This window comes from Venturia canescens, chromosome 8 (genome assembly GCF_019457755.1).
Source record: "Venturia canescens isolate UGA chromosome 8, ASM1945775v1, whole genome shotgun sequence".
Taxonomy (NCBI): Eukaryota; Metazoa; Arthropoda; class Insecta; order Hymenoptera; family Ichneumonidae; genus Venturia; species Venturia canescens.
This window is the reverse complement of record NC_057428.1, coordinates 16,282,397-16,308,507: the sequence shown is the minus strand read 5'-3', so window position 1 is coordinate 16,308,507 and position 26,111 is coordinate 16,282,397. Positions and strand designations below refer to the sequence as shown.

The 26,111-nt window shown below is 39.4% G+C and overlaps 3 protein-coding genes across 6 annotated transcripts in view; 1 reads left to right on the top strand and 2 right to left on the bottom strand.

Annotated features, from left to right (window-relative positions):
* Positions 1 to 26,111, bottom strand: part of Myo10A (Myosin 10A) — a 78,056-nt gene that overhangs the window by 51,094 nt on the left and 851 nt on the right. For 2 of the 3 annotated variants that reach the window (XM_043425996.1, XM_043425998.1), the window contains exons 1-2: positions 8,531 to 9,057; positions 2,764 to 2,858 (exon numbers count right to left, since the gene is read on the bottom strand). In XM_043425996.1, the coding sequence (XP_043281931.1) occupies positions 2,764 to 2,784 (21 nt within the window). In that variant the 5' untranslated portion in view covers positions 2,785 to 2,858; positions 8,531 to 9,057. Of the gene's footprint in view, positions 1 to 2,763; positions 2,859 to 8,530; positions 9,058 to 26,111 lie in introns of those variants that run through there. The other variant, XM_043425997.1, reaches the window with a different exon arrangement.
* Positions 13,048 to 14,994, top strand: Fdx1 (Ferredoxin 1). The gene is made up of 4 exons (XM_043426010.1): positions 13,048 to 13,420; positions 13,607 to 13,658; positions 13,756 to 14,003; positions 14,694 to 14,994. The coding sequence occupies exons 1-4, from the start codon at positions 13,153 to 13,155 to the stop codon at positions 14,795 to 14,797; spliced, it is 672 nt and encodes a 223-aa protein (XP_043281945.1). The 5' UTR covers positions 13,048 to 13,152; the 3' UTR covers positions 14,798 to 14,994.
* Positions 15,238 to 25,352, bottom strand: Spred (Sprouty-related protein with EVH-1 domain). Of its 2 annotated transcripts, none has more exons than XM_043426007.1 (6): positions 24,983 to 25,352; positions 22,931 to 23,246; positions 22,417 to 22,585; positions 21,915 to 21,940; positions 21,174 to 21,673; positions 15,238 to 20,303 (listed from the first exon to the last, which is right to left on the bottom strand). In XM_043426007.1, the coding sequence occupies exons 1-6, from the start codon at positions 25,000 to 25,002 to the stop codon at positions 20,147 to 20,149; spliced, it is 1,188 nt and encodes a 395-aa protein (XP_043281942.1). In that variant the 5' UTR covers positions 25,003 to 25,352; the 3' UTR covers positions 15,238 to 20,146. The 2 variants fall into 2 exon arrangements, with proteins under 2 accessions (XP_043281942.1, XP_043281941.1); XM_043426006.1 differs by having other exon boundaries at positions 21,915 to 21,976; positions 24,983 to 25,351.

Here is a 26,111-nt window from a genome sequence, read left to right as displayed (position 1 = left end):
AGCGAGTAGATGAACGATTCTGCGATACAATTAAACGAACAAAATGTAACATAGACACATTATGATGATTTCTCAAAGTACTCTCGGATGTGTCTCGCTTCCGTTAACTTCGGGGTCAATGCACCAGTTGTCTACACCGGTGAAAGATTTCTCTGGTTTGCTCCTTCCAACGTCTATTTCGTTGCACCGAACGATTACTTTTCTCATTATACTAAATATACTCGAAGATTATCACTGCGCAAATGGACGTTAACAGTAACGGTGTATTACTTTTCAATTAACGAGAATCATAAATTCTGGGATAATGATCAATTAGCAATGACATTAATTGAGGAGGCTCGTTCCTCACTCCCCGCCACTTAATCACCGTTGGCCTCCAATTTTCCTTAATCCCGCGAGCTTTTATTGTAATTTTTCTTTTATTGTAATTTTATTGGTGGCGACTACATTCGCGTTAGGCGACTCCTCGTTGATCGGGGTCGTTGTACCGTCGCACACATTTTGCATCCGGAATATGCAGAAACACGTACGAATGTATGTTTGCATGAGGTTGAATGCGCGAACAACCCCGTGCTTCGCGTTACCTAGCACGTTCCGCGTCGTCCATTTTTATTTTGCCTCTCTCCCTCTCTCCCTCCATCGCCCTCGCCTTCTTTCGCTTGTGTACTGTTCAATTAGAACGAGTCAAGAGGCCATTTGGAGCGGCTCTCGTAAAGATTTTTAACAATCGGGACACGAACGAACCGATTCTCTCGGCAATGTCGAGTCTCCTTTCTGCTGCGAGCACACAGAGCTCACTAGCTCGTACGCCTCTCGAATTTTAAATAGTCTAATGGATATGCGAGGCGACGTAGCACTGGGCGAATTCACCGGAGGCGCGGTTAACCGTTCACCAAAAGTACACATTCGTGTGCGCGCGTCTGCGCACACAAGAGAAATTAGTATATATTGAGGCTGTTTAAGATATGTGCGTACTGGCTCGACTGTGAAACTATCGGGCTCATTGGGTCATTGGTTCATCGAAGAGAAAAAGAGAATTTCCAGTCGAAAAGTATAGTGTTTTGTGTACGTGGAGCCGAAGCGTCGGGAACACGATTCACGTCCATCCAGCGGATTTCGATAACGGTCTTTCCACAACGGCCGAGAAAATCGAAGGCACGTCCGCGTCTGCGATGAATCGAACCGACCGGATTTTTAATCCCCCGATAAATTCCAACGCTAAATTCGAGCGAGTCGGCCAAGTACAAGTTGGTGCACGGCTAAATTCGAATCGGAAAATATAGTTCGAAAGGTGATCCGATCTCGCGGATGTTCGATGCGCAACTGGGCAGACTGCAGCTAAGTGAGCTGCCAACACACGGCTATCCTCTCCTCAGTTACGATTTCGCTATGCCGTAGAACAGAACACTTTTTGCAGTGGCGTAGATTCCACTGGCTTAATTAATCTTGGACATTAATTGGACGCCCCTCGTGCAGTCTCCTTCGCGCAAGCGGCTCCCGCGACGGCCTCCCGCAGACGCGTGATCCTGACCACGGACAATCCGCTCGACGTTCGCCTCCTTGCGAGGCTTCCGTTCCGTCTTCGCGGCTGCTCTTTCGTCGCTTTTAGGAGGCTACTTGCGAACGTTCTTCCCCGAGGAAAAATGGCGATTAGAAGAACTTTTTGCTCACGCCAATGCATCGAAGTGCTTTGGGGTGGAACCAAGCGTGCCTCTCTTCTTATATAAATTACGCGCTAAATACGCACGCTGCATCCCCGTCTCTCCTCCTCGCCTCTCCGCCGCCGTCGCGTTTCAACGGGAAAGACTCTATAACCAGACCTTTTACCGGTATTACCGATCTCCCTCGATTTTATACTTCCAACGCAAAAGTCCACGTTTGAAAACGACTCATTCGACAATTCAATGAATCAGCCGACGAAAGCATTGGTCGCTCATCCTCGTAACGCGAAAAACTGCGGCAACGGTACTGCATTCGCTTGTCGGATTCCCTCGGCCGTTTCCCCCTTAACGATTAATTGGGCTTGCATAGCGAGCCTTCAATTATTCATTATACTCCGTGAATAAAAGGATTTCGATTTCTCCATTTTTTCTCGGTCCCGTCGACGGAGATCCCCGGGAAAGATAACAGAAGAGCGCTACATTTTTGTCGAGCAATTTTTCTTCGGACAAACACAAACGACAACGCGTACGGAAATGCGATCGGCGAGTTGACGACAGCCTCCTCCTCGACGCTCATTTTATTCTAGACCATTAATGTCACATTGATCCACATTTTTACTCCGGTTATTTGCTCCGTGAATCGACTCGCAGCTCAACGAGAAGTCATATTGGAAAGTGGCTTAGCACGTGCGGCGCAACGCAATTCCTTTGGCGTAGCTACGTGTGCACAGGCAGAAACTCGAAGCGCGCAAACTCCGCAGATCCACAGATCATTGACTCGATCCAGGAGCGACTCAGCCAACGCACACGTATCTATTATATTTGTTGAGCACATAATCGCGTGAATAGGAATATTATAAATGGAACGAGTGTTCCACACAACGTGTACAGATTATGCAGCCCCCGCGCGTACCATATGACGAGGAATTACTTATCATTTGTAATGAAATGTAATCGTTAATCCTCCGCACACGATGCAACCAAAGAGCACAATTAATTACTATTATTCGTCATAAATTAACATCCGCTGGATCTTTCATTCACAAAATTACATCGTTACGATAAATATATTATCGTGGGCCTCGCGGAGAAGTGAACTGACCTTTTGCCACTCGGTGTACATCCTCCTGTTGATGTTAGATCGATCTTTGACCAATGCTTCCCTTCATTTTTCGCTTCCGTGGCAATCGATACTGCCTGGAAGCAAAATAAACTGTGTTTATCGTGTGTTGCCAAACAGCGTCATTAAAATAGGTAACACGCGTTTCGAGGAGACGACAAAACATCCAACGACAAATATCCGGCACACTTATACATCTCAACCAAAATTCATTTGTACCCAAGAAAACGAGTCCCGCAACATTTCTACCACGGTCAAACACCAGCCCGTAACCACTCTACCGAACGGTAAAAACTCGTTTCGAAAAATAGATTTAGTCCGATGCACAATCCTACCGGATAACGACTCTACCAGATTCGCTTTCTGCCAGGAAATTTTCATCGGTAAATACATGAAAATTATTCATTTCAGAAACTTATTTCTACGGCGCAACATCTCTGCCAGAAAACGTTTCCACCTTATGAGATAGCGAGATGTATGAGGATAGAAATTTTATGCGTTTTCTTAGGTATAGAAATGAATTTTTGTTGAGATTTAACTGTGCTCAAATATCCTCATGATAAAATATCCGGAAGACAAAATATCTGTAATATCTTAAGGAGGTTGGATCACGAAATGTAAATAATCAGAGTTTGATAAAATTTGGTGATAACATTCTTTGGCATTGAGTATACAAATACAATTTTTTCAACGTTTTTTTTCACTTTTTACCTAAGAACCTCCTTAAACTAGAACAACTTGTTGAGAATCAATGTTTTCCTCCCTTTTGTGAATGTAGTCTTACACTTTAAAGCGTATAGTCATGAGGTTGAAATTCATTCGGTCACAAAAAGGAGGAAAATTATGAATTTGTTCCTTTTTAATAAAGAATTAAGTGCAATGAATAAATTTGAGTTATTTCCCCATCTCTTGGAGATGTTTCGCCACGAGAACATTTTGTCGCGGATATTTTGCTGTCGCGGGCAGCTGAAAAACAAACAAACATATCTCCAGCATAATCGCGGAGAATTTGATTCCTCGTAATTGTTATTATAAACGTTTCTGTTGTCATTAAATATCTTATTACCGAGGCGTATGAATGAGTGCAGTCGCGCGTTGTAAAAGGAAAAGACAAAAGGCTGAGCGCTGTCCTTATTGCCCTCGTAAAACGAATGCCGGAGAATTTCGCAATTCGTTTTGTCTCGAGATTTGTGAGTTAGTCACCCTCGATCGAACGCTCGCAACTTGGGAGAATGAAACGTGTAGGCGAGGCGTACATACGGCACGATCGAAAAGCCAGGGCTCGAGGTTTGCATTACGCGGATGAATGTTCGAAAGAAAAACGGCTTTAAAAATGTTTAGCTCCAATGTCTTGGACAGAGAATCCGCTATTGTTTCAACAATGGCGGATTTTTTTGGAAAAATCTCCAGACTTTCTTCTTCGGGTTCTTCACGATTTGCGAGAGGTTCGACACAATTTCCGAGACACCCTGCATCCACGTGCGCGATATTGAGCGACAAATGGGTAACTAAAAAGGCTCTGCACTCAACACAATGGGGAGCGCTGGCGAGAGATTTATACGAAACGAAAGTTTCGTCACTGTACGCGCCGAGGAACAACGACGCTGCGACGACGATTGTTCGTTGTCGCTCTCCTCGCTGCATTAGTATTTTAACATGCGTAAACACAGTCTCGTCTTTCACGCTCGTCGATCTCGACGATCCTGTTTTTTTTTCTATATTTGCTTTGGCAACGGGAAATTATTTCTCGCGCTGACGCATATTTCGTCGATTGAACAGCGCGGTTGCATCGCGAGTATTCCATCTTCGAAGCTCGCGCTTCCAACGATTGAAAAAACACTCTGTATCCGATGGAAATGAAAAGCTCTTCGATCGAGCGTAGGATTCGGAAAAAGTGCTTCGTAACGCTACAAGCGAAAGGGCCAGTTATTGCCGAGCCTCTACACCTCGGATTCAGTCATCCTCTCTATGAATGATCTTGGCAAGAGTCCCAGAAGCATATTGAAAGAGTCGAATGCTTTGGGAGCACGTGGCCTGCCACATTAAACGTACACCCATCTCTGAGTGCATATCTATGCGTCGATGCTGTTGGCACAAGTGCGCAAAGATCTCAAAACATTGGATGAGTCGTGCAGCGTATGAAAACGAGTGAGAGAAGAGCTCTTGAGTAACGAGCGAAGGAGAGAGAAGAGAATCGGAGTTTCGTCGAGGAGATATCGAGGTCAGACAGAGAAAGCACGACGAGGAGATCTCGCTTCTCGATGTGTGATACAAGAGCCGAGTATTTACGTAATTCGCAATCACGCTATCCCTGCTTTTAAAATCACTCTTCTTTCCTCTCTACCCCGGAGTTCGTATCGAAAGAAAAAGGCATTAAGTGCATCGATCGAGTGTGTATAGAGGTACACAGGAAGTGCATGTTCAACGATCATTCATTTTTTCATCTTTCTCTTTCCTCCCCTCGTCCATTATTCAGCAACGTCATTACCCATTTTTATACGATGCAGCAACGAAATTTCTCGTAGTTTGCATTGTAACTGGATTCCCGTGACGCCGAGCTTCGCAACGTTGTCCAACCAATCTTAAAAAACTCTCCAACAATTTCAGTTGTTCTCCGATTTCGTTCCCTGCCGAATTTGCAATCCGTAGTTTTCAGCCTCCACCGATACTTGGTGAAATAAAAAATTGGTGAATTCCACATGTTTCTTTCCTCCATTTCGTCCGACCACGTTGCAAACCTCAGCGTCGTCTTCATTCCTCCTCGAAATGTGTCCGTTATTTCGACAAATTCGACAAAACTCACGTTTTCTTTCGGGACGGAGTCACATGCCGACGGAAAATCTTCTACTTTCTTCCCACCACAATTTCTTCACATTGACCAAGCGAATGAATAATTACAGTACGCAGAGTCGGTGCGCGGTCGCTCAGCGGCATCCGCGGTCTGTCAAGACAAGCTATCCCCGGTCGAGTCGTAGTATTTGATCACGCGCATCGATCGATTAGCGGTAGACATTTTTTTCGAGCCTCCGATGCTTCCATCAGAAAAATAGTGCGCTCGCCGCGCTCGGGTTTTTCGCTCGAGCAGTGAGTAATCTTTGAGGAAGCAACCACGGAACAAATTAACCAAAAATGAAATGAACGATCCGGCAAATTTAATTGATCGAATAACAACAAGTACGAGTCATTAGTTAATATTTTGTAGTTGACAGTACGGCTTGAAGCAAGCCGAAATCCTCGCGTCGAAAGCGTCGATGAACACGAGGAATTCGACTGCGAAGGATTAAATGTGTCATGGCTGCCTCATGGTTGTTACGATATCGTTGGACTCTGCGTTCTCCAACTCCGAGAGACTGCGTTTTGCGAAGGCAAACGCTACATATCTATAGTACATCCCGAGTAGATTTCTCGGGGCTGGAGACCTTCGAGACTGCAGGATATACCAGTTACGAAAAGGAGTTGAGATACGTGGATTTATATATATTTATAAGTAGAGGACGAATGAGAAATTGCGCCCCGCACGTTCACCGCTCCAACTGGTAATTTATACCAACGCGTTCTAGCCCCGTCTGCACAGCGTATCGGGAGTATTGGCGACTCGAAAGCCTCAAAGCTGTTCTACAGAGCATGTATTAATATTGAAGTTGAGCCCTTGCGTTTGACGGGCTTTTATGGCATTCTGAGCGAGAAATCTTGCTGGGAATCCGTGGAGCGTGAGGTGTCGATTCGTGTGATATCCTTTTTGTGCGTTTACACGTGGGAATTCATACGCGTGTGCGTATTTTACATGCGAATATTGATAACGGTGCTTGTATTCATTTCTCACGACCCCACCCGAGGTCGTGGCCAAAGCTCCGCTCTGATTACCCTTGAGAATTAATTGGAATTCAATAATCGTGCTTCTTGTTGAATCGTCGCGTTTCTCGTTGCCTCGGATAACGCTTTCTTTCGTTTCGCACCCCTCCCCCCCCCTTCTCCCTCTTTCTCCCAATAACGTAAGCCTCGCATAGGCAACTTTCTATCTGCGCTGCTTTAAGCAATTAAAGTCCGTGCTCGACTTTCGGTCGAGCCTTAAATTTTCGGATTTCTGTCTCTATTTCACTACCGCGTTTTCTCCATCGCTCCTCATCGCTTATACACAGGAAATGAATTTTCAACGTAAGTATTCGAATAAAGATAATAAAAAATTGTTTGTGCTCCGCTGTTTTTAACACGTGGATTCGCCATTTTTGTCTTTCTCCTAGCCGCGTACGAACTATACGTCCGGCATTCCGGAAAAATAACACCCCAGGCACTCCATATATTCTCCAGTTTTTATGTACGCTTTAATTTACAATGCGTATACCTCCGTGTGGGCCTGTATTCGCGGCTAACATTTGTTGTCGTTATTATTATTATTATTATTATTAAGACATACGTTCCTCGGGAGACGTTTCGTCATCTTCGTTGCTGCCTCGTGAGAGATCACACTGGCATGTGGCAACTCACACGTGCATTCCTCGATACAGGGTGTACCACGAGTATTTTCATGACGTTACGATACTCCGAAGGAGCGCCGAGAAGCCTCCGCAGTTATTTTGCTCAGCGATGCGTGATCGCGTCGAAATATATTAATTGATCAACCAAATTATCGATTTTGCTACACAGAAAACGAAACTTTGAGCCCCCGCGGGAACTCGCCGTTCAGCTTCTCGCTTTTCCGAGTGCCAGCATTTTTCGGACACTCTGTTTACACGCGATCGCGACTCTTGGCACGATTATAAAAGCTCCGAGATGAGAATTTGCCTGAGGCTCGCGCGGAGCTCCTCGCATAATTTCGCCGATGAGTTGTCACGCCGCGCGACACACGGGGGAAAGGCAAACGCATTCTCGGAAGGAAAAAATCGCCGCGCCAAGCTTGGGACTCGAAGATCAACAAATCACTCATTAGAATATTCATGTTGAATAATCGAGTGTCAGTTGGAACAAACTCTACGAAATATCGAGGAGACGAGTCGCTCTTTACGCAGCTCGCCAGTTTTACGAGCGCTCGCTCGCTGGGATTATTGTTATTTATTTCGGCTGTTACTTTTAGACGGGAAAAAATGCCGGAAGAAATTCCGAAGGCACGCGTTCTCAGAGGCGGACCGAAAGCTCGTGGGATCGACCTCGCGTCTAATTACGAGAAAAAATCTAAATCGTTCGTGTCATCTCCGCACGGTAATTGCCCCTCGTTTTCATTAATCGGCAGGTACGTGAAATTGAAGGTGATAAACGCCGACGATTTCCTCGGGGAATCGGTCAGAGCTCGTTCTAATTGTTTTTCAGTTTTCTTGACACCAGAGCCATTGGAATCTTTCGAAGAATTCTGTCAAAGAGAGAAGCTAAAAAATGTCGTCCTCCGGAGCGCGATGGATTGAAACGATTCACAACGCTCCACGAATACAAAATAATGACGCGCGATCGAACCTTCGCGGGGTATTGTTCGAAGGAATTTATCCCGACCAAAATGAAGTGAGATATTCGATCGATAAATTCGTGACATCTTCTTCGCCGGGCATCGAAGTCTCCCGCGAGATCGAGGCAGCATTTCTACCTCCGAGTGAGAGACCTCGTGCCATGAAGTGCTTCGCGAGCAGAGTTCTTCGGAGTGCCCGAAGAGGAGAGAAAGAGAAGGAAGAGAGGGAGTGAGGAGGACGGGGAAACGCGATCTTCGTGATCCACCATTCCTCGTTTCTCTCTTCCTCTCGTTGCATCCGAGTGAGCTGCTTACCTTCGTCAACTCGAGCCACGTAGATCCAGCACCAGGGCGAGGGAGAGGGGTCCAAAAGTTTTGACAAACCACGAGAGCGCCGATAATCCCAACGAGTGGTAGTAACACTGTCACGAAAACGACCGAGAAGTATGCAAAAAGTCGATCCAAAGATCGGTAGAAAGTGAAAAAGTCGGCGCAGCTCCGAGCAGCAGAGCGATCAGAAAAGAAAACGTTGCGAATAGCAAGCGGAGCTGTCACGTCGAGTTTTTCGGTCGGCACCCCAAATTTTATCCGCCACGAGTTTTCACACAATATCCTCACCGCACTTGACACTCCAAAACGAGCGATTTTTTTAAAAACCAGTCAATCGATCGACACCTTTTGCCCCCCCTTATCGAGGAGCCCGCCGTCTATTTTCGTCCCAGCTATTTCGAGTTTACTCTCGGTACTGTCACTGTTAAAAAACCAAGCCCTGCGCACGACGAGACCAAGTGCACAAACGATTTTAATACCCGAAAGGCTCGCCGAGACGAGACTGCCTCTCGGACGCGGATCGGCTCGAGGTATGCGGTCGACCTCGCCTAAAGACTTTTCGTTTCGACTGCTTGCCGTAACGCACCGCCACCATCCGTGCCTTTTACCGTTACACCGGATTACAGAGGTGCTGTCGATTTTACCTGTGCTCTCTTACTCCTTTTTATCTCCTCCGAACGCTCCTCGAACCTCGTGGAAAACTCTTGCCTCTTTCCCCCACTTTTTCGGCACATTTTTTTCGTAAAGATCTCTACCTTTGAATTCCTCGCACAGATTTCAGGCCGCGGCGTTCGGAAAATCGACCAAATCATCCGCATCTTCGAAGACTCTTGGACAAAAATTCATTTCATCATCGGGATAAGATTCCACGGTAGTTTTTCAACGATTCCTTCTGAATCTTGACCGTCGAGGGAACGCGATTTCAACTGGAATTGGCACGCCTCGGACCCGAAATAAATTAAAGCCTCATTCGAGTTTCCGAGGCCCGCGAACATTTTCATCAGACTTGCTGCCCAACGCCGTGACCGCGACTCGTCGAATTTATTTGAGTTCTCAAAACCAACTCGACTAGAAGCTAAATAATCGCGCACCTTGAAAATGAGACGAGACCGTTTCTCCAGGTTTTCCACTAGCCGATTTCTACTATATTCAATTATTCAACGGTACGCGAAAATGATAGGAATCGCTACGATGTTGGTTGCTAAAGAAGGCGTGGAAGGGAACGAGAAGGGGACACCTTAAGGTATTACTGGATGGATTTTTTAAGGTACAACTGGATGGACAGCTCGAGCAAAAATTGTACCTCATCGGAATTTCCGTACTTCGTGACGCAATAAAAATCTGAAAAAATTCAGCAACGTTTGGACAGTTATGAACTACAATTATCGATAATAATATTGCCCAAACGTTGTTAATAAATTGTTTAAATAAATAATTTTTTAACAATTTTACAGTAAACCCTTGTGTTTTTTTACGAATCGAATGTGCGCATTTTTCTGAATGCTCATGATTTTTATCAAAATTCTCGTGGATTTTTGAAATTCCCTTTTTTTAAATTTTTCAAGTGGCTCCATTTGTGCATTTTTGATCCAGTAACCTTGAGACTTTTCAAAACTGATGGTAAATATGTCTTCTAAAACATATCCAAAATTCAAATTAAAAAAAATTTTTTTTTTAATTTTTTCAAGAAATTTCATAAATCCACGAAAATTGTGAAAAAATTCATGAGCATTCGGAAAAATACACACATTTGATTCGTAAAAAAAAAAACAATGGGTCACCGCAAAATTATTAAATAATTAATTGTTTAAACAATTTTTTATTAACTTTTGGGCAATATTATTATTGATAATTGTTGTTCACAGCTTTCCAAATGTTGTTGAATTTTTTCAGATTTTTATTGCATCACCAAGTACGGAAATTCCAATCAGATATTGGTCGAGCTATCCATCCAGTTTTATACCTTAAATAACACGAAGGGGGTCAGCTAATCTTCGGGGCCGTTGTCCCCGAGACTCGCCACTCGCATCTTCCGATTCGCTAAAATGAATGAAGAAATACGGCCGAAGTCAGGTGCGCTTTTTACTGAACAGAGGCTCGCTGTCAGCGAGGCATTCTGCCCCCATATTTCTCTATTCTATTGAGCGGCTTTCACTCAATAGCGTGGAATAAATGTAAGGTCGTTTGACTTGGTTGACACGGGCTAAAAAACTCCGTGGTTTGCCCTTTCACGGAAAAACTTTTCGCTATTCAAAGTTACGTTTTATTGGAGCGAAAGGCTTATTGCTTTTCGAACGTTGACACACCCGGAAGTGAGGTGAAAAGTATTTACTTGTCTCGTTGCTCTCCGAGTTCGTAGTCCCGAGATTTCGTAGCAAAATTATTTTCTGAGATGTGAACGAAAACATTTGAGACACAGCAAACGCGTTCGTCAGTTCACGAATTCTTTTTTCGAGACCAATAAACATCGATGATTCCAGCACGACTTCAATTGCGTGGTAATTTTTTGGAAAACATTCGAAATAAGTGCATCGTTGTTTTTGCAAAATAGGAGTTGACTCACGAAATTCTACTAAATTTTTGTTTGGATAATAAATCTTTGTAAGAGTGGACATAAAAATTGAATTATTTTGGAAAAATGTTCATTACAAAATTCAAACGACGCATTCAATGTTGGAAACAAATAAATGTCAGTGGCGAAATGAAAAATGAATATTCAAGGACATTAGAAAAATCAAATTTCAGATGAAGTATTTTATAAATTTAGACGAATTGAAAATATATGCTAATTTACTGTAATTTTTGAACTCGCTTCAAGTTGTAACAGTAAACGCATAAGATGTGTTACACGAAACCAGAAATATTATAAAGTGTGTAAAAATATCGATCTCCGAAGCCTCCTTAATGATTAAACTGCAGTTGAGGAACGTGCAATTACGAATTACATCTCGAGCACGAGCACCGCGCGCGTAATTAAATGTGAGAATCGTGCACACACGACTCGACGATTCGAAATAACTCGTGTCTTGTTCATATAGTACGGCTCACTGGGAAGCACGCGAGTGCGCGATTATCGGGAGCTCGCAACGTATGACATTGATAGCATCCGAAGAATGCGAGAAATGAATAGATTTCCATTCACCGTTTGTCGGACGAACTCCCAACACGAGTCACTAAAATAGGGTATTACACCTTTTTTTGAAAACTGTTTTAAAATAATCCTGTGATCGTAATAAACCAGTAGAATTTTTATTTCAATTTTATAAGACCGAAAACTGTCTTGAAAACTGTTTTTTATTCATGATTTTCAATTTTCGCGCGGAAACGCTAGCCGCCATGTTTTTTCGGTTTGTGACGTCACTCCGTTAGTAAACAATACAATTGCGAAAGACCAAGTAATAAGATTTGTAAAAATAATGAGTTATAGTGGTCTATCATTGGTGTCTCGTGCCTGAATGCAATAATACAAGTGTAAAAATACCACAAAAATTGTGGATTCATCGCCACCATCAACATATTTATCATTGGTAGATTTGTACTATCTGCTTTCACAAAACCGTCTTCCATGATGCGATTTTAATAAAATGAATGATAAAAGTCCACAAACGTGCATAATAACTTGTAAAATTTCAAAATAACACAGAGCGCACAATAAGAATCTAGATTGTTTACTATCGGAGTGACGTCACGTTGGAATCCAATATGGCGGATGGCGTTTTCGACATTTGAAAAACAGTTGAAAAAAGACGATCTTTAAAATTGAATTATAAAATTTACATTGCATTTTATGAATAAATATTGACGTTTCTCGTTTACTTTTTACGAAATCTATCATAATCATGCATTTTTATATATTTTTTTACATGGTGTAAAATACCCTATTCCGATCGGTGTGAAACCTTTTGAAATATCGTACGAAACGATAGAACGTTCCAAGATTTTTCTACCTGAAGCAGATTCATGATTATATTGAATATTTCCGAATATTTATTAACGATTATTTGAACGTGTATTTGTTGTATAATTGGAAATAATCATATATTTCATAGGTAAAAAAAAATTGCGTCAACGAGTAAATTTGAAGGCAAATTCATTTATCATGACCGACCAGAGAATCTGTTGAATTTCTAAAATAGGGTTTTGTTCCGCATTCTCTTCCATTTTTGCTTCCACATTCCGAAACAAATTATTTAGTGGAAAGCTATTGCATGGTTTTTCATTTCTCAATTATCTATTCTCAACTATCAAAACAATGATGAATAAACTCAAGATACTTGCATCATTATACAACTAACTTGTCCGTGCGACTATAAAAGATTTGCTTAAAAAATCGAAAAAAACGTAACGACGCTCGTAAGCAAAACAAACCCTGAACACGCCCTCAACTGCAAGTCTAAATAATGAAGTGCGTCAATGCCTACATCTCATTTCTGGCGGTCTCAAGTCAGTATATAAGAATTAACGCGTTGTTACCTTTATTTTTAGGATTAGTCACTCATTATTTCTCGGTCTCACGGCCGATCAGTTTATTAATTCTGCGTCGATTTCGTTATTTTTACATTTGCGTGTGTGCTTTAGCGAAAGTTCTATCTATTTTGTGGAAACACATGGGAATTTTCTTATACCGCAGTCGTCGAGTCCGCCGAGTGAATCAGCTCGATCGGTACGAACGTCACACCGACTGGGTTATGCGAGGACGAGACCCAGCCTTATCTGATAAATTTTTATGTTGTGCACATTTTGTGAAGTTTAGAGAAACCTTCGTTATGACGTTTGTTTTGCGTCCTTTCGTATTGCGAAGTTTCGTGAAGAAAAAATACCTGTCAACGAGAAACTTGATGAAAATAACCAATCGTCAAATCACTACGAGCCAATGTGAGTTATCGTTGGATATGAAACAAAACCTTCATCTCATGTCTGTCACAATTTTCTTTACAATGTAAGACATGGTTAGAACGTTCTCTTCGATGTACCGGGAAAATAATTCTGCCGGGAAATTCAAACATGCTGCGAACTTGGTCGATCTTTTTGTAATGTAATTGTGATTCTTTTGTTGCAAAGGTCTTTCACACGGAGAATACGAACATCAAGATCCCAAATCACCAGATGAAATGTTAGTAAATATTTAAAAATTTGTAATCGTTAACAATAACCTCTTCCAAACCAATTTTTCTCAATTTTTCTCTTGCATTATTCTTCTTCCTTCATAGTGTCAATGTCGTATTCATCGATAAATCAGGTAATAGGAAAGAGATCAAAGGCAAAGTTGGTGACAATGCTTTATATCTGGCACACAGATATGGAATAGAAATGGAAGGAGCCTGCGAAGCTTCTCTCGCCTGCACAACTTGTCACGTTTATGTTCATGACAAATACAGGGACAAACTTCCTACGGCTACCGATCAGGAAGAGGATCTCCTAGATCTCGCACCTTTCCTGAAGGAAAATTCTAGGCTAGGTATTCAATCTTACGAAGAATATCTTTACCATGATTCACTCTTTCGTCCATTATGCCCTGAGCCTGAGATAAAAGGAAAAAACAATTTCATCGTAAACAAATTCCCTGCAAAATTGATCTATTTCAAAAATCAAATTTTTTCAGCATTCTATTAGAAAGTTCAAATTGGCTAAATTTCATGAAAGAGTTGTTTATGAAAATAGAAGAACCGATTGAGACTTTTACTGAAAATATCCTTCGATGAATCCAACTGCGGTAGAAAACCCATTTTATGAAAAGACAAAGCCACTGGAATCAAACACAATTGGTAGCTTCTGATTTCCCATTTTTCTAGTTTTTGCCAAATTCATTCAGTCTCCATTGGGAAATTCTTATGTGAAGAATTTTTCAATCAGCCCAATTGGTTTAACAATATTTCAGCTTTCTTTGTGAACTGAAATGAGCAAATTTTAAAACTTCACATTTTAAGAACTGAAAAACATGTTTTGGTGTCATCTACTTCATGCAACAGGAAAAATATCACGAAAAAAATATGAATTCGAGCCAAGAAAAATAATCCTGATGATGAAACAAGTCAAATGTTTTCAATTTCCACGTTTTAATTAGACCGTGTGAATTAGCACCATTAACATTGATAACAGAAAAGTTCCAATTAGCGCTGAGTTGGAACATCGATTTATGCTCTTTCAGGTTGCCAAATAATATTAACGAAGGATCTGGATGGTATAGAATTGGAGTTGCCGAAGGCAACGAGAAACTTTTATGTCGATGGACATACACCAGCGCCCCACTGAAAAGAAAGTGAATAAATTCTCATGGAACGTCTGAAAAATCGTACAAATATTCGTACCTAAAAATCTGAAAAAATCTTCACTACTGTATATATATATAATATATAGTTTATACACTGTCGTAACAATACATTAGGATGTATAGCAATCGAAATAGCAATAAATAAACCAATACTTAATAAATCAATTTTTTAAAAGCAGCCTGAGTATTTTCTGTAGTAGCAATCAGTGCGTGCCTTACAACAGGGCTAATATCAATAAATTCTGAAGATCCTTGAATCCTTTAAAGGAATCTCTGAGAAAGTGAACATTCAAAAAGAATCAAATCGGAAGAAAAAAGGAACTTAACGAATTCAATTAAATCCACTTAAACAAAATTAAACAAAAATATAAAAAAATTGCATAACTAAGCAAAAAAGAATATGAAAAAGCGAAGAGACGGGTTAAATCATCCATCATGATACAATATATTTATTCTTCGTACATTTGGATTATGGTTCATATTTTTTTCTTTTTGTTTTTCCGTGTGTAATTTTTTCTTTCATTCTCATTTGTTGTTTTTGTTGTTGTAATTACAATGATACAAGATTTTAAACATTTATGATATCATGAATTTGTGGATTAAAATCCTATTCGAGGGGCTTCAGCATTAACATTATACAAGAGACGTCGCGACAATACGCTGCCCGCGCGGTACAATTTTTTTTTCTATCTTCGTCACCGGCGGGCAGCGTCATTTCGATGTGACCCGATGAATTTTTCAAATCGAAAAATTTCACAAGATTCCGCATTTGTTTTTCCTAATATTAACATACGAATCTGAATTTACACATACATATACATATGCATATAAAGATATATATGAATATACATTGTGCACGTATCCTTATATGTATAAATATACATATGTATATGTGGTTGTATACGTACGAATAGATTTATTTCATCTTTTTTCCCTTTAATTTTATACATGTACATCTATGTGTCTGTGTCAATAATCATCATCAATGACGCGCTTCGAGCATCTCTCTATATTAATAAATCGCTCCTTTTCAATCATAATTCACTTAGTATCATTTTCTTCTTTTTCTTTTTCTGTTTATTTTTTTCATTTAATAATAATAACATTCCGTTTACAGTCATAAATCGATATAATTATAGACGTGGTTCTCTTTTTTTTCTTTCATTCATTAACATATTGGTATTTGTTGTTCTGTTTACGAATTTTTTGTTTGTTATAATTCAGCCTCACTTCGACACGCGTACTCGACAAGAAAAGCAACTTAAATAAAAACATCATCCACTCGTTCGAACAACAACAACAACATTCTCACGCTCTATATACTTCCTACATCGTGACGTATTTCCGCTCACTCACACCCACACGGCAAATATCATACACACCGACATATTCTCATTTGGTAATAGTCATCACAACGACTTACGACTTATTGGGAAAATAGCTTTTGTACTTATTCATAACTAAAGACGAAGGTGTTAATGTTCGCGCGCGCGCGCGCGCGTGTGTGTGTTTGTGTGTATATCTCTGTAAATACGTGTCTCGACGATATTAAAATTTACCGTTTGTACCACATATATATATATATATATATATATATATATGTTACATTGAACAAGGCAAATATTTGAAATTAGTGTTTGAAAAGATGGAAAGTAAATAATAAAGGTGATGGGAGGATCTTCGGGTCCGGGAGACGGGAACGGAAGATGATTACTTTGTGGACGATTCAATAAACCGTTGTTTATGGCAGTAAACAATACGTTGTATATATATATACACATGATTCGAGATAATGTCGATTCTGCAGCTTTGAATATCTCTCAGAATCTCGTTTTTTGTCGCCTCGTTATAATTTTTTTTTTTAAATACCCTTGATGCGCGGGAGTGCAACAAATTTTTCAATTAAGGGGGTAAAACGGAGTTGTCTAGTTTTTTTTTTCTATCTCCTTACTTACGGGCGACCATGAAGAGAAAAAAATTGTCAACGATCAACGATTAATTGTTTTTTATTCCTTCTTTCTTCATCGACTTCCAGTGTCAATGCTCAGCAAAAGATAAAAATACTTTCGCGACCCATCGGTCGGCTATAAAGTTTGAAACTTTGGGGAAATCATGCCGGCATTAATTTCGGAAAAAAAAGTCAATTTTGAAAATTAAAACAAAGAGAAAGAACGAATGAACGAAGACGAAGTTTGTTTTCAAACTGAAACACTTATCACTGGACTCTTATTAGACTTCTTTACTCGATCACATAAGTCGGCGTGCACGTAAAAAATGCAATAATTAATAATAATAATAATAATAATAATAATAATAATAAAATAATTATCGTTCAATGTACAGGTGCTATTTCTAAATCAAAAAGTGACGATCGATTCCTCTGAACCCGTAGAAATCAATTGTTACTTCTTGCATATAAAAAACTGTAAAAAGTCAATATAAAATCGAACACACCCTATTATTTTTGTTTTGTTTCATTTTGTTTTTCTTTTGGTGTTATTTTTTGTTTCTTAAAAAAAAGAAAATTCTCCAAATATTTTCATGCTCCACGTGTTCATTAGCGTGGTTCTTTTTTTTTTTTTTTTTTTTAATTTTCTTTTTTAAGCGAAAATGCTCGCGGAAAATAGTGTCACATCTCGCAGTGCGATAATGGACCAATGAAAGATCGAACCCTAAATAAAACCTTGATCCGTAATTTGTTTGTTTGTCATTTTAATTTATACTTTCATTGGATTCAAAATTCACCTGGGAGATTTTCGCGATTATGAGCAAAGAAAAAAAGAAACAATAAAACAAAAGATTTGCGAAATGCGCGGCACGTAACAAAAGTGAGAGAATATAAAAAAAGTAACAATTACGTGCATTTTTTTCACCCGGGATCAAAGACGATATTCACCTATCGCGATATTTCGGGATGTGAAATAAAAAAACTATTGAACCGTTTCTTCGCCAGTATAATATTCTTATTTTTCTCATTTTCGTTTTCTTAGCATCTTATCGTAATGAAATTTTAACGACAAGTTTTTTGTGTACACATTGATGTAAAATTGGTGTTTTACATGAAGGGGCGAGATGGAAAAGGGGCGGGGGCGCGGGTCCGATCGGCGCAATTGGCAATTATGAGACACAGAAAGCTTAAAAACACACAGCGGGGTACAGAATTCTCGACTGTTAAAATCGCTTATCTTATTTCTTTTCATCTTTGTTTTGTTCACATTTCTCGTTCGTTCGTAAACCTCGGAGTTTTTAAAATATCGTAACATTGTCGAAACTCGAGAGAATACTTGAACTTTTATGTCTGAGATAAAGGTCGAGGGGATTTGTGGAAGTGGAGGAAGGATTCATTTTTTTCTGTTATTTCTGTCTTGCATCACGTTGAAATTTTTCCTCAATCACGCGAGATTCGATCGACATTTTTGTCATTTTTTCTTCTTTCATTGCGAGTTTTTTTCCTCTTTTCCCTTAAACTCGAAGAATCGGAGTTTTATTCGCTAAGTTGTTGTTTACAAATGTCGAAAATTTCGAATATACGAGAACGGCGATTCGATACACGACGTTTCGAAAACGCGATATCAACGCAGATTCTGTTAATATATCCTGAATGAAGTTAGTTGAGTCGGTAGAACAAAAATAAAAGAAAAAATAACGAACAAAAGTGAATTCTGTACGATTGGACGTCAATAACGTTTTTCAATCAGCTGAATAAATTTTTCACGTTTTGTCAGAGTCGTTTAACCCACAGAAGTGAAAATATTCTTTATTTTCACTTCTGTGAATTTAAAGAAATCGCGGTCTTCTTAAAAACTGAATAGTTTTCTTGAAACATTGTTCAAATTTTCAGTTTCGTAATCGAACGATAGAAATTCCCTACAGACAGAAAATATTTGAGCTAATATGATTTCTGTGCCTAAACTAAGTGAAAAACATGAATAGCACACTTCTGTTACGAGTTGTGTCATCGAGCAGATCTAGAGACGCGCAGTAGCGTCGTGGCGCCAAGTATTGAAAAGAAAATTTTCGATCGGGCAAGGCAAAACGTGGAGGGATGTATACTCGAGATTGGTCGATTTTGTCATATGTTTTTTTTCAATAATAAAAATCGTATTGTTGTCGAGTGACGTTTAAAATGATTTACCAGACAATAAACTGGGAATTACTCTGGAGTTATAGGGATTTCGAGAAATGATAGATCATATTCAGAAAAAAATTACTCAAAGGATAGTAATTACTCATCAATATCTTAGGTGATCTATAAATGTCGCGGTCGGTGAAAAAGTCGATTCACGTACCTCGTACACGCTTGGTATTTGAAGACAAACGTTTTAGACACCTCTTTTACACTCGCGCGTATTGTTACCGACTTTTGGATCACCTTCGAAGAACGAACAGGGATGAGGAAATTCGAAGTGAAAAAAAAGCTTCAATCTCAATGTGAATTGAAGGTAACAAAAATATTCTCGGGACTTTCGAGATTGCGAATACAAGAGGAGAAGCATTAGAAGAATAATTATTTTTGGGGGATCGCAAATAATAATGGAACGTTAATATTTGCGTTGAATAATTGGCGTAACTTATCGTAATAATTGTACGTTGAAAGTGGTGAGAATTTGAAAAACTCAGAGGAATGCAAAGTTCTTGTGTGGGCGCGAGAGATGTTCGGTTATGCAGTGCGTTTTTCGTAATCACTTCTTAAGGAGAACACTTTTATTTTTCACATAATACTCTGAAATATCGTCCCAGCATTAACAAGTCTCGAAAAACCCGGACAATTGTCGTTACATACCGGAATCGATTGATTTCTCTTTGTAGTTGAATAAATATTGAAATAACGGTAAAAAATAGAAAATAAAAGTTAAAGATTTGTTGTTTTGTGCTTATGAAAGAGATAGGAAAGAGGAAGAGAGAGAAAGAGAGAGAGAGAGAGAGAGAGAGAGAGAGAGAGAGAGAGAAAAGAATAAAATATACAAACTGTACAATGCGTGAATCGCGTTAGAAACGTATGTGCGCGTTGCAATCGTTTCGTGGTTTTAGTTGTTGCGTATTATCTTTTGTTGCTCAATCGCCGTCTTCGTTTCGTTTTTTTTCGCTCGTTGTTCCCTTGCTCGGCAGGGTCTGTAATGGGTTGATCCATGGAGGCCAATTCTTCAAAGATGACGTTGATGAATAAGAGCGTGAACCGGAAATTGTCTGCCCCTTTGATATCTCTGACAACGTCCCATGCTCAAATCGTGGCATTCGTAAACATTCGGAACTGTACTATTTCGTGTACCCTCCGACGAACGTCTTGGCTCGAGCAAAAACGGTTCAGAGATATAAAAGGGCGTTTCCAGTTATTCCATCGGATGATGACGACCTCCGCAGATTCCACATGACATTCCGCAACGATGAATCGCGCGTAACGGCGGATATAATAGCAAACATGGCGCTATCACTGACAAGAGAGCCAGACCGAACCACCGTCTGCAGCAACCTTCTTCCATGCTACAACTTTACAAACGTCATTCGTTAATTACAATCAACGAAATCATATTCCGTTATTATGTTATACTCAATGAATTATTTCATCCAATTTAATAAATTAATTCTCAATTATTCAAACAAAGGATTCTTGATCAATGCAACATGTGTGTGTGTGTGTGTGTGTATGTGTGTGATGTTTCTTTTGGAACAGCTTCGGTCGATTCAGCACGGTCGATAATTTGAAGACTTTTCGATATTTCTGTATTTGGATTTTTTCTATTCAGGCTCCGTCTCCGAGGAAATTATATTGCGAGAAACTTTAACCTTTTTTATTTCAGATTATCAAAAAAAATTGCATTTTGTGTTTCTAAACTAAAATATGAAATTATTCATTTTTTTTTTGTTCAATACATCTTGAATATAATTTACTCAGAAATATCTTCTTCGTTGGATGTAGCTCTTTATGGCTCATTAAGGAAATTGCAGGTTTTCAATGTAATAATGAAAATGAAATGAATCGAAGAGTAACACTCAACACTGTGAATTCAATTTCCAATTAAATTAATCTCTGACGTGAGTCACAGTTTGAAAATCTGACAATGAGGTCCACCAATTCGATTGGACTCGAAAATATTCGAAAATTTAATTACGTATGCACAATAATAACTGAGAATGGAGTTCCATTTTTTTTAATACAAATAACAGCGATATCGTGTTAGAGTAGAAAAGTTACGAGATAATCAAACACGATAAATGAACGATTAACTAATAAACTCAATAGCGAAACAACATTATAATTACCACGATAATAACATAATAATTTGACTGGATGTAAATTAAAAAGATAAAATAATCACTAAAACATTTGACGAGAATGAAGAGTGGAAGAGTACGTACCTGCAAGGGTTTTGAGCGAAATCTCCCTCTGCGTCGCTCATACAATGATAGAGCATACATTGTGCGCACAATAAACAAGAAACAGTATCGATACACCGTCTTATAGGATCGGGTGAGTATTCGCACGATCCCTTTGGGTTGTGCTCTTCTGCGTAAAGCTCTTGGCAATGTTTGCATCGTAATCTAACATTGCCTCGTTTCCCCGCATTTTTCGTCGGTTGCGTGACAATAATATCCGGCTTTTTGAGTGAACTTGCAGAATTTCGTCGATCAGTTACGCGATCACCTTTGTGGTCGTCGATTACCGGATACATGTAATCATGATTCAACGGAGTCAATTGTACGTATGGATAATTGTCGGTGCTAGTCTCGTAATTAATCGGTCTATACGGATCCGCAAAACCCGTACACTGCGTTTCGTAATTCGAGGTTTGTACGATCCCCCGACGAGATTCCGCCGACTGTCGGGCGTCCGGATTGTCCACTGGTAAATTAAGCGTCTGAAGAAACAAGAGATAAAGAAAAAGCTATCAATTTTTATATTATATTTTAGTAAAAACGATATTTTTAATATGATGATACTTTGCAATGAATATCTGAGAATTATTCAACATTTTTGTGGTCTTATTGAATAAAATCGTGGATTATGCCATATATTTTAAGTTTTTAAATGAAGGGGAGAAGTATCATTTCATGAGAAAAAATAAATTGTTGTAAATTTTTTTTCAAAATTTTACGTACTACAAAAACGTCGTCCTCGTCTACATCTGTGTGACAACCGTGGAGATCATCGTCCGCCAAACCTACAAAAGAATACGAGTATCGTTACTAAAATTTTACATAAAAGTGCCTTTCAGTTTGCATTATCTCAAGAATTACGATTACAACTCACCGAAAGATAGAGCCAAAACAAATGTAAGAACGCAGCAGTATCACAAATATAATATTGTTAGAGTTTATCAATTTGTATCAGATACTTTGATTTACATTTTAACCAATTCATATGTACATAATCTTTGTAGAAAAAATTATGAGATCACTCATAGATAGGATAATATGGGAAAACATTATTTGACTAGCCCTCGAGTATATTGAATTCGGACACTGAGCTCAAAACTTGTCCGAATTATCAGCATTGAAAACCAATACCTCAAAGTTGTGAAATTTAACTTTAATCAAATTTTTGGCAAAGAAAAATGTGCAAATGTCCCCAAACATCTTTAGACGAATAAATAAGTTTCACCTTCCAACAACTCTTCCACAGCTGTTTTAACTCCTTTGTCAAAGGCTCTCGCATCTGCCGCTGTTGTAAATGTCAGTCCAAATTTTTTCTCTCCAGTACGCCAATGATGAAAAGTTGGCATCACTTTATTGTATTGAAAGTCCTTTTTAATTGTACAGCTAAGAACAACCTGAGGAATACGAAATTAAAATCATGAAACATTTCTATTAAGATTATAACTGGAAGATTCAAATCATGGAAACGCATGCTCCGAATATTACTAGTGCGATCAAAGGCCTGCATCATCAAAACACAACGAACAATATTAGTTATATCTAGCTATCGACAATTTCTGGAAGATAAAATGGAGTAATTTTATTATATTACCACAATGCAAACTCCAATACTACTTATTTAGAGAGACTGCTCCAAATAACATAAGCTTTTGTGGAGAATTGCTTCGCGAAAAAGATGATAAATATTTCTAATATCTTAAAACAAGAGAATATATTTGTGATTAGCAAATAAAATGTACCGATTGGTCGGTGATTCGTTTTCCATATATCAAGTATTCATATCTTCTTTTGGTTGTTCCCGGGGGTGAACTCGTGGATGATCCATGTCCGGTTTGACTATTGGTGACAGCGCTAGTCGCTGAATGTGTCGGAGTTGTGGATGGTAGAGTAGGTGACCTTGATCCGTTAGTACATCCAGGCGGATGAAAAGCAACGGAGATGGCTCGCCGTCTCACTGAGACATTTGCGAGGCCACCTCCGCTTAAAGGTACCCATCCGCCTGTACTGTCGTCCCTCGTCATTACCTGGGCTTGTACCCTCACCAAGTAATTTCCACTAAAAGTATTCAATACCAACGAAATTTGATTCTCCTTTTTTTTTTAAATAAATCATACAATATATTCATCATATTAATAATTTGACAGTGAGGTAGGAAAAACAACTATTCAAATAAAATATAAATGTTCTCTCGAGAGATCTAAGCTTTCATTAACAATTCTACATTTCAGAATATTCAATTTGAGATTAGTTTACATTTCTTAGAAATTTCTACTTGGAAAACAATAAGTTATTGAAATGAAATCATTTCTTGTGTCTCTCAAACCAAAGTTAATGTCATTATGTATGAACTCTTTTATTTATGGTTTGAATAAGTTTGCTCTCCGGAAAATTTCGTTATTTTGATAAATTTTCATAATATTTCGAAAATTATTGATTAAAATAGGAGACATTATTTGTACGTTACAATTATTCCTTCATGACAAGGGCGAAACCTATTTTACTCTAATATTTCCGTTAGATTGAGTATTTGACGTTTTTCGTGATTTTAATAACAAAGTGAAGGATCAATGTTATAACTCGTGAATTTTTAGACACAATGTAAAGAGATAGATTCTTTGAAAAGCATTCATGATTTTTTCACATGGAACATGAGGCGAGAATCGTTTATTTATAACATATCCGATAATATTGATTATTAAGGAAACTTGATAGTGTCAGTTTCATAAAGAAATAATTCAGGTACGTAGTAATTTCAGAACGGTTTTCAAAATATAGAACTGAATTTGTTTCGAAAAGAATTCAAAATCCGTTGTTTTATTTCCGACAATATTTCACATGAGTTGATAAATATCATTTTACAAAAATCTAATTTCACTGATTCTGTTCAAAGCTCGTAGTTCTCGATTGTACGTGAATTATCAAAACATGAAAAAGGAATAGAAAAAATATGTAGGTACGTCCTTAAAGTGTCCTCATTTTGTGGTATTCGTTAGGACAACGAATGAACAATAAAGAGGTAAGGGGGTTTCCAACGAGAAGGTTTTTTCACAAACATTGAAATTCCGAGATAGTAGCTCTAAAAAATAATTGGGTGGTAGTAAAAAAAATAAAGCAGGAAAGAACAAAGGAGAAGGAAAAAATAGAGTCAGAGGAAGAGAGAGAGAGAGGAGAGAGTAGGGAGAAGAGGAGAATCTAGTCACATGTATATTGACATCGATTCGATGAATGAAGGTAACGTGCACACGCACCCACATACTTTGATGAAAAAGTGAGGAAGGGCGGACGGAGGTGGGGGGAATTTCGCGGCGCGAGCACTTCATAAATGCCCCGAAGAAAGCGTGCGTGGCCACGATCTAATGGAAATTGCAAGAGTATTGGTCGGACTGACACACAAACGCGACAGAATAGAACGGGAGAGAAAGAGAGAGAGAGAGAGAGCGAACAGAACCACGACAAAAATTGCAACTTTTAGCTGGTAGTATGGAACGGAATAAAATCTACACATTGTTCTTTCTTGCCTGAAAATCCGTGCTTAATTCCTGTTTTCAATGATATCCCGAACAAAAAAAACTCCTCGATTTAAAGGAAATCGTTAATTACAACATTGAGACGATTGTTTCGTCGCGAGTTTGTATTTTTAACGACAAAACACAGTAGATACACTTGAATCGCCGAAATGTGTTGATTTTTATTCTGCTTTCCCACCTCAACATCATCTCGTTTGATGATAACGACATTATTGATGGATACGAGAGAGGAAGAAAAGGTGTTCAAGGCAGTTTTTTACTCACTCCTCAGACGCCTCTGTCATGATTCGATAGATCGAAGCGTTCACTCAATGCCCACTTTTTCCCACACTTCACCATTTTCGTCGCATTGAAACGACATTCGGCCTCGACACAACCGTTCGTTAAAACGTTACAAGGCTCTATAACACGACTAACTAACAAACCAACGAAGCAATATATCTCTTTGAATCAAGTTTTCCTTCACTGTATATTTCTTTGAAAAAACAATTCCTTTTTTCGGTCTTCGATCTATTTAGCTTCTTTCGGGCTTTTTCTTTTTAGGCTAACGCCAACGACAGGAAGCGCCCCAATCCTTACTGCTCCCGCTCCCTCTCGCTCGCCCTCTTGCCTCGCGCCACCCGCTCGCGACACAACTATATATCGTCGTTCTCGGGCGCCCTCCTCCCCCCACTTCACTCTACACGATACGCGTTACTGATGGAACGCTCCATCTCCCACTCTACGTCTCGGCTCTCTCGCTCGCATGCCGTTGCGAGCGCTACCTCTCGGAAAAACGGCCAACAACTAGATGACCGTATCCTCGATTTCCATGGGGACGACGACGACTACTGTGACTACGCCGACTCCCATAATGTCCTAATAGGCCCGAGCGTTCCGACCGTTCCGACAGAGAAAGTAGTTAAGAAGTTTGAATCGCATCTTATTCTCACTGATTTGAGCGCACGCGCATATGTCATTGTGCAGTCAGAAGAGAAAATCGTTTTCTGGCGGGTTTTCGAGTCTTCCATATTCACGTTTATTTCTCGCTGCCAGCCACTTTTTTTTTAGTGGACTGTATATCGACAAAGACAACTCTTCACACGACGATTATCTTTCTCGGAATGCAAAGTCAACGTTCCAACACTAGCAGAGGTCGGTGGAGACGACCACAGAGCCAGCTCTTACAAAAACAAAGAGAGGGAACCAACAACTGTTCAAACGCGCGAGCCATTTGTGTTCCCTCCCCGTCCCGCGCGGCAAATCTGATCGAACCCGAAAGGGTTCGAAGAGCGAAGAGTTTTTCAATAAATATAATAAATATTCATTTAAAGCTCACCTGCAATCCACACCTCGCTCTATTTTCAACAGCACAGCAGTTTTTGCATAACTAAGATTTTTTCTATTCACTTTT

Coding starts and splice junctions, on each gene's coding strand:
- Spred (XM_043426006.1), bottom strand. CDS start 25,002: ATGACAGAGGCGTCTGAGGA. Junction 21,674..21,914: donor ACGAGGACGACGTTTTTGTA/GTACGTAAAATT, acceptor TTGTTTCTTCAG/ACGCTTAATTTACCAGTGGA. Junction 20,304..21,173: donor TTCGCTCAAAACCCTTGCAG/GTACGTACTCTT, acceptor ACGTTTGTAAAG/TTGTAGCATGGAAGAAGGTT.
- Fdx1 (XM_043426010.1), top strand. CDS start 13,153: ATGGGAATTTTCTTATACCGCAGTCGTCGAGTCCGCCGAGTGAATCAG. Junction 13,421..13,606: donor TCAAATCACTACGAGCCAAT/GTGAGTTATCGT, acceptor TTTGTTGCAAAG/GTCTTTCACACGGAGAATAC. Junction 13,659..13,755: donor CCCAAATCACCAGATGAAAT/GTTAGTAAATAT, acceptor CTTCCTTCATAG/TGTCAATGTCGTATTCATCG.